General features: G+C 41.5%; 1 protein-coding gene across 1 annotated transcript; it reads right to left on the minus strand.

Moving 5' to 3' along the window:
* Positions 1 to 2,786: 2,786 nt before the first annotated feature.
* On the minus strand, positions 2,787 to 4,025 carry LOC125724067 (transcription factor Sox-17-alpha-A-like). The gene is made up of 2 exons (XM_049001015.1): positions 3,696 to 4,025; positions 2,787 to 3,474 (listed from the first exon to the last, which is right to left on the minus strand). Exons 1-2 carry the CDS (start codon positions 3,991 to 3,993, stop codon positions 2,897 to 2,899), a joined length of 876 nt encoding a protein of 291 aa, XP_048856972.1. The 5' UTR covers positions 3,994 to 4,025; the 3' UTR covers positions 2,787 to 2,896.
* Between the last annotated feature and the right edge of the window lie 4,679 nt (positions 4,026 to 8,704).

The following is an 8,704-nucleotide window of genomic DNA, read 5'->3' on the forward strand; positions in this document are numbered from 1 at the left end:
TAACAAGGAATTTGATTTATTTATAAGTCAAAGTCCACATTTTTCTTAGGGTGAAACGGAAATATTTCTTTGGGAAATCCAAGGAATTTCAAACTTCAGTTGAATGAAGAGTGGAATTCAGTCAGTCAGGTTTAATCAATGAACTTCAACAGTAATTGATCACAGCACCTAAATGTCAATGCTAGATATTAATGACTAACCAAAACATGAGTGGAATCAGATGCCAGAAGTGAGTCATGACTTTTTCCAGGAACCTCTGTACTGGCTTCACCACTGCATGTTCCTGAATAGCTGTCTTATTGGTTCTCACTTTGTTTAGAAGACATTGTGTATCTCCTGATCCAGTGCTGCTTACACTTGTACCTGGACATTCATCAGAAGGTCCCAAAGCATCAAGGGAATCTCATTGTTGAAAGGGTACAAAAAACAAATCCACAGCATTAGATATACCATGAAAGACAGTGACGTCAGTTATCAAGAAGTGGAGGAAATGTGGGACAACAGTGATGTTACGGAGAACTGATGAAAAGACAAGACGAAAGCTGCCAAGAGGCCTACAGCCGCACTGCGGGAACTGCAGGAATTTCTGGCATGTACTGGTTGTGTGGTTGTGTACTACATGTGACAACAATCTCTCATATTTTCCTTATTTTCCATACGTCTGGACTATGGGGTTAGGATCGTAAGCCTTTTCTTATGAAGAACAGCATCCAGGCCCGGCTAAAACTGGCAAAAAACCCCATCAAGTCTCCCGAAAGCATGTGGGAAGATGTGTTATGGTCTGATTAAACCAAGGTTGAACTTTCTGGCCACAATTCCAGAAGGTATGTTTGGCGCAGAACCAACACTGTGCATCACCAGACATACACCAAAGCCACGGTGAAGCATGGTGGTGGCAACAACACACCTTAGGGTTGTTTTTCTTCAGGTGGACCACAGTCTGACAGATTTAGAGAGATTTTGCAAGGATGGATGGGTAAATATTGATGTCAAGATGTGGCAGGCTGGTAGACTCCTACCCCAAAAGACTGAATGCTTTGGTGAGATGCATAGTGCATAAAAGTCACTAACGCTCCGACTCAATAACTGCTGAGTTCCAAACTTCCTCTGGTATTAACCCCAGAACAACTGTGTACTGGGAGCTTCATGGAATCGGCTTCCATGGCAGCTGCATCCAAGCCTCATGTCACTAAGCGCAATGCCAAGCGTCGGATGGAGTGACTGACTGGGGAAGGCCCAACTCTGTTCCAGCATGTCTTTGCCCCATTCCACAGAATCAGCTCCATAAAAAAACATGATTGGGTGAGTTTGGTGTGGAAGAACTTGACTGGTCCACACAAAGCCCTAACCTCAACCCCATGCAACACCTTTGGAATAATCTAAAATAAAAAGATTGTGAGCCAGGCCTTCACCTCCAACATCAGTGCCTGACCTCTTCTGGATGAAAGGGGCAAAAATTCCCTCAGACATACTCCAAAATTTCGTAGAAAGCCTTCCCAGAAGAGTGGCAGCTGTTACAGTTACAAAGCTGTGGACCAACTCCAGGTCTCCTCATACATTTGTCCATCTTGTGCATTTTTAGGGTCCAAGCAGCATAGGTACTAGATCCCTGTTGATTTGTTTTTACGTTTTTTGTTGCTCGTGAGCATGTGCTACTATGGAGACAATAGTCCTGTGAGGGAATAATAATGTCCTGTTAGAATGATATTGCTGGCCATAAAAGCACCTTGGAGGAGTCACATGATACATCACATGATACGTCACATGATATGTCACATGCAAATGTGGATGCCAGTATGTGTATGTATGTGATGGAGAAGGTATGTGTGTGTGTGTGTGTGTGTGTGTGTGTGTATGTGATCTAATTGTTGACACATCCCCCCAATCACGGACCATCCTGAGGAACAGTACTCCAGTCCAAGTCACGCCTCCCACAATTAACCCGCCACAACCTCGTTACTCCATTATTTTCCGACCAACTTTTCATTAACAGGCTCTAGAGAGAGCACTCAGATGGGCTCGTGGATGAGTGACGGCCCCCTGTTTGGGCTGTCTGTTGATGTATAAATACCCCGGCTGTAATTTGTTTAATGTGAGCCGTCGTCACCTGGCCCAGTAAAGCAGTCCTGTATCCGCTGGGCTCGCTGCAGCCCTCGATATAGTGAGACCGGGAGCAACCACAACAGGAAAATAATATTTCATTGGGAGGCCGGGACTCCACCCCAAGATTGCAAGGTGGGCAGATACTTCAATTTTTGTCGTATTTTTAGAGAATTTGCAGGACGTTTCAACCGAAACAGGAAGTGGAGGAAAGTTTGGCCCGAGAGAGAGACAGTTCCCGCTCGAACAGAACAATATCCCAAGCACAGCCGAATAGGTGGGAAATTATGTCAACAACGCTCCAACCCCCCCCCCCCACAGATCGTAAATGTTGCCAATAAACATTTGCATTCATTCGAAAGCACTGAGTGATCCTGAAAATCCCACGGGAGAGGAACTCGAAAGGTCTGTTCATGTGTCTCTGAAGAACAAACTGTACCAATTACCCGCAAATTACTTATTTGCAAAACTTCAACTATGATACCAATGCAAGAGCGCTAGGAAAACCTCAAATGGCCAAATTAAACGCAGCAGACTAACAGAGAAAACTGTAGATATAGTTAGCTGACAAATATAGTAATCAGCTTCATAAAAACCCATCGAATATCCAGAATAGGGTCACAATGCTATTTATGAAAATGTAACACAGAATTAACGAATTAAAAAGACAACCGGAAAGACAGAAATGGCATTTGTTAGGTTTATTTATTTTTTCTGGCATTTTTGGTAACTCCAATAAATTAAATAAATAACAAAGCTATGTGTTAAAAAAAGGAATTAATCATTTCAGATTTCATTATGACAACAGGCCAAACTCTCGAAGACTGTTCTGGGTGTAATAACTTGCATCCATTGGTTCAGGTCCACATGCAGCCGGACTGAGGTACTGTTCAAATTCGCTGGCGTCCAGATCCTGGAGCAGGTCCACCCGGACCTGCTCGAGGTAGAACTCCAGAGAGGGGGTGCCTGTGCACAGGTGACAGCCACAGGACTGCCACTCACCCTGCTCGCCACAAGGGGGCGCTGCAGGGGCAGAAGGGTAAGGCGGGGGAGGGGAGGAGAGCTGCGTGACAGGGCTGTAGGGCAGTTGGGCCTCCCTGGAGTAGTTTGGTGCACACTGGGCCATCCGCTGATGGTACTGAGTCTGGATCAGGTAGCTGAGGTCACATGGTCCCGAGATGAAGCCGTCGCAGTGCAGGGAGGCTGGCTGGGAACCTTCAGGTGGTGCTGCCCTGCTGCCCTTCTTGGCCTGCTTCCTCCGCCGGGGGCGGTATTTGTAGTTGGGGTGGTCGATGGTGTGTTGGACCCGGAGCCGCTCTGCCTCCTGCATGTACGGCCTCTTCTCCGCCAGAGACATACCCTTCCAGGTTCGGCCTACAGAGGGGGGGACACGGAAACACAGGCCTAAACTCCAGCTCCTTGCTCAATCCCCCGAATTCAATAGTATTTAAAGCATAATAATAAACTACATTATTATCAACAATTTCCCCACATCTCTGATTCACCATAAAAAAACAACTCAGTATTTATAGGCTTAATTGCGGATTACATATCATTAAATTAATGCTAAACTTTATTTTAATCACGCAACTTACCGAGAATTTTGCTTAGGTCGGTGTTTTCCAGGTCTGGGTTCAGCTGTGCCAAACGTCTCCGCTCTTCCTTGGTCCAAATGATGAAGGCGTTCAAGGGGCGCCGAACCCGCGGTTCCGGTTCGGGTTTGCCGTCCGGGCTGGAGCAGTTGGACTCGGAGTCCATTGAGATGGGGCTGCAGGACCCGTTGCTGGGAGACTTTGTCTCCATCCTAAATTCCAAACATTGCCCGCGATCGCTTGATAAATTCGGATTAGACGCGCTGATGTCAAAGTTTGGCAGAACTCTATCAAAGTACATGGCTGAGGAAGGGGTGCCGGTCGACCTTTAATTCCTTGGGGATCAGTAGCAAGCCGGTACAGAAGAAGTCTGATTTTAAGCACCACGTTAACCAATGGGAAACAAGTAGGAGTGGATTTAAAGGTGTGAAAATTAAGCGTTGTCCCACCGCTGTGGTAATTATTATCCCCCCCCCCCCCCCCCCCGCCCCGCCATCCATCCATGTTACGTGTGTCTTTAATCCACTGTGCACTGCGCGTCCATTTACTCTCAATACGTCCCGCAATAAAATCAATGCATCTTGAATAACACACGTTTTGTTCCTGTGATTAAATCACCGGTTTTACTAAGCCCGAACTGTTGTACTTCATCTTTCCCAATGATGAAGTTGATGGTATACCATAAATATTTATTATCTGAACTGCGGCGTTGAATTTTACGTTTTTTTTTTTTTAAACAACAACGTGTTTAAAAGACAAGAGTTTCTGCTGTTGTACCCTTTGGCGGTCAAATTACAATGGTTGCTTACATAACACTCTTGAAAAGGTTAAGTTGACATTTCCCATGTATAATACAAATATGTCATTTTTGGTTTTCCGTTTGGGTCTCAAAATCTGTGCCTCGATATGCTTTGTGTGCTAGGCTAGCCTACTAATGAACGGTAATATACGCGCAATACTTCTTTATAATTAATGATGCCCAACGGGTATACGATTTTGCAGACTGTCAGATCTTGGACCACCCTGTATTGTTGCCCGTATAAGATTTTCTCAATATATTTTAAAATGTATGTTTTTAAAAGTTCATTCAGCTGCCAGACACAAACAGTACGGGTGTTTTAAATTAGTGCAGGACAGGGTGCTTTCAGGGCACTGCTCCAGGAAATCATTAATGTAGGCTAAATAAAACAGTGACCGTGTTACTGAGATAAAAGTGGCATTGCATAAAATTATGTACAATACGAAAAAGATTAATCCTGTTTCGTTTTCGTCTCAAGAAGGAGCATGTTGAACTTTCCGCACAATTATTACATTAAAATGAAACACTCAAATTGAGAATAATTTATTATAAATGCCTTAGATCTCACTTCAAGTTCTTATGTTAAATAACAGTGATCGAAATAATTCACTTTTCATATCACTGTACCAAGATGAAAAATTGTAATAAATTGGCTGTAATATTAAGAGTAAATTAAAGCAATTCAGTCGCAATCATTATATTTCCTTCTTTCCCATTTCGGCAACGAGGTTGTACTTTTGATTTAACCACTTTGTATGTATTATTATTCACACCATGTACGCCTTTAGGTCAAAATGTTTATCCGCAAGGTCCATTCTGCGGTGAAGCTATCTCTGTTTCGATCTCCCCGAAATCACATCGGGAACATAAGCGACCCGCTCAGTACAAATAACGGAAATCAATAGAAACAAAGAGGACTCCAGCGTCTCCGGAGATCAAAGCACCTGGTAGAACTGGTTATTCATTAATATAAAAAAAAAAAACAGGTCACAAGTCAGGTGTTGTCGGATTTTATCAAGCTTCGCTCAATCTGTTAAAACACATCTCGGCAAACATGATGAAGAGAGTTATTTTCTTCCTGTTTTTTTCTTTTACTGCGCCATTCCAACAGTGGATTTACAAATATTTATTTGGTACAAAAAGTATATCTCAAGGCGTCAGAAGTTACCTTTTTAAGAAAATATCGTTTCAGCGCCAGATATATATTACATGATAAGTACGCAGCATTCTACATTAGAGTAAAATTACTGGAATAGCCACAGAATAGAGTAAATAGACACATGTACGTCTATATTAATTTAAACCATTTCGTCATTTTTTTCGGAGATATCATACGGCCGACCTCCTCCCCTCCTCTTCCCCTAGTTTTAATTTTTTAAAAACAAACCCTTTAGACATTGTGACCGAAGCCGTGTAAGGTTTTTCGGAGTGATAAGATTCCTGCAGGAACTCCAAAAGGTCAGGAAGGAAACCCTTTGGCTCTTAGGGGATTCCGCTAGTGCGAATTAACCGCGCGCTATTGCCAGGTTAAATGTGTATTCTTAAAACCACGTTGTTTCCATCGCTCTGGCAGGTCGGCCATGGGTTTATAAATTTGCGCAAAGGTTTTGACGTCCGTGAAGCGCAATTGTATTTTCGACACTGGTGTTTGTTAAAAAAATAATAATAAATAAATAATAAAAAACAGTGGCAGGAAACAGCAATCTGAACAACCGAATTAAAGTTAACCCCAGGTCCTCCTCTGCTACCCGAGCTCATCTAAATTACTGTATATGTACGGGAATATGCTAATCTCAGCAGAATTATACACGGCCTAACAAAAATCTTAACATAGCCTATTCACAGAATTAACGACTTTCTAAATATTTTGTCCATTATTATTGCAGAATGACGTCCACAAATTGCCAGGAAAAATACAAATGCAGTCCGGAAAAGCATTAATAAAAATAATTAAATCATTTAAAATGTCAAATATATTACGCCTAATTATAATAATAGGCTGGTGTGTTTTCAGACGGTACGTTTACCATAGCTGCATACTGCATTTCCTTTGGTTTAAAGTTACTTTCAAGTGCTCAAACTACAGATATTGATTAACAATATTTTACGGACAGATAGATTTCCTTCTGGTGGTTTTGAAAATACACAATCAAGTATCGGCTTAAATGTTTAAATGTCTGCTATACGGAAAATGTAAATGTTATTATGCTTTATTGTCCCGTGTGTTAACTTTGTCATGGTGTCTGTAAAGCCGTTTTTAAAACCTCGGATAATAGCTATTTCTTTTCTGTTGTTTCTGTTCTTCTCTGTATTTTGAAATGCGGCACAGTTTTTATTTGTCTTGAGTTTAGCGGAGAGTTCAGCGACGATATGAAGACCGCAAAACCGGCCTCAATACACACGCCCTGGAGGGGGGCATCTCGGTGCATATTAGCCTGCACCTGCTTCGTGGCAGACGATCCCTTTCCAAGTATGACTTTAGGGCCTCACTATTCACAAAATTCATTGAGCAAATCGTTCACACCCGCCCCCAAACAGACAGATCACTTCAAAATCGGACTCCGGTTAATTAAATAACGGAGTGATCAGAGGAGGTTTTTACCTCCTTTTTGAAAGTTATCCTTCATCAAAGCATGCGAAACGGGTCCAAGCGTCTCCTACGGGGAGGAAACATGCGCAAAACGTCCCGCAAGACGTGTCATAGTATAGGCCTAATTAATCAATGGGATTACGCATGTTTATTTGACATCCTAATGATGTGAAACTAAGATAATCGAATTGAATGATCTTGTTTTATACAAAAATCACAAAGGGAAAAAGAAAATGGCGATTGCATTCTTGCATGAACTTATACTCTGAGGAAGTTTGTTTTGTAGTTTAAAGCGAATAAGACGGTGAAACGGTATTTTGTCGAAAACGTTGAATGATGTATAAGTCCATTAAGCACTAAGCATATTTAGTTACAGCAATGAGATCACAGACACTTTCCTCAGAACATATCAATTCGAATTTTGGTTTAGAATTAACATGATTTTTCGGATTTTCATACTTTTTATTTGGCCTGTTTTATGTCACCTCGATTGAAAATAAAACAAGATCACATTGAGCTTATTATAGAGCAATTAGATGAAATGGCATTGCGTGTGATTATATATCGTTTATAATGTAATTAAGCCTCGAAAACCCATTACCGCTGTTTTGTTTCGAATCATATCAAACCAGCTTCTTATTAAATACGGAGTGAGTGGTGATTGACTATGAGGATCGTGATAAAAACTCTCCGGATTTTAATGGCTCTATGAGAAGATGGCCTGTCATTTGTTTTTTTGACACAGACACATTAAAGCGATATTCATCATATAAATTGAGTTCTAAATGAATAGCTTCACATGCTGTTAGAATTAAGGCCTGGAATCCACATCAATACGTTAAACACACGCGAAATTTGCAGCCACGTTAAACGTGTTAATGGGGTTAATTAATTAGCTTGAACAACACAGCATGAATACAATAATGTTAGTTTCGGTTGACTTTTTTTGTGAATTAACAAACCATCGAATACGTATCATTCTGCTATTGCGTATTCATACTGTGTGGTTTGTATTAGACAGGACATAAAATAACCCACTAGGCCTATGTAAATTAAAGAATAAATCCATCGATTCATTCGGAATTTAGTATGATTCAATTTGTCCATGCGCGCATTTTGCACAGACGATTTATTTAAAATAATTCGTTTTAAAAATGTCATTTAATTTAACGGTTTGATCGTCGTTAGGCAGTTTACGTAGAAAAAAAGTCGCCTAATCTGTGAGATGTTTAAGTATTGGTTTGTATTGTTCAGTGACGCAAGCATTTCAATGAAAGTCCAAACGGAGAGCATATCCCTCTTCTCAATGCCCATTATGTTTCCTAAATAGGGATTGTTTTCAGAAGTCTTCAAGTCACAATGTGCCATTGTATTGGACTGGGGATATATTAGATGGCTCTCTTGTTCTCCATGTCGTACCTGCAGTCTGTGGGACACCACAGGACCAAAGGGACCAAGAGACTTCACTTGCCAGGGGATGGATATTATTGCTGGGTTGGATATACCGGACTGCTCCCCTCTCTGGATGAAATGATGCCTGGAAGTTTCTGTGATGCACAAAAGTAGGATCCAACAGGATAAAGTCTGTAATCTGCAGATCTGCTGGAAAATAACTGGCCATTT

The sequence above is a fragment of the Brienomyrus brachyistius genome, unplaced genomic scaffold, assembly GCF_023856365.1.
Source record: "Brienomyrus brachyistius isolate T26 unplaced genomic scaffold, BBRACH_0.4 scaffold54, whole genome shotgun sequence".
Taxonomy (NCBI): domain Eukaryota; kingdom Metazoa; phylum Chordata; class Actinopteri; order Osteoglossiformes; family Mormyridae; genus Brienomyrus; species Brienomyrus brachyistius.

Bases quoted from the DNA above. Each gene is read 5' to 3' on its own strand.
- LOC125724067 (XM_049001015.1), bottom strand. From the start codon at position 3,993: ATGTACTTTGATAGAGTTCTGCCAAACTTTGACATCAGCGCGTCTAAT. The intron at 3,475-3,695 runs GTAAGTTGCGTG...CCCCCTCTGTAG, and splicing joins CGACCTAAGCAAAATTCTCG to GCCGAACCTGGAAGGGTATG.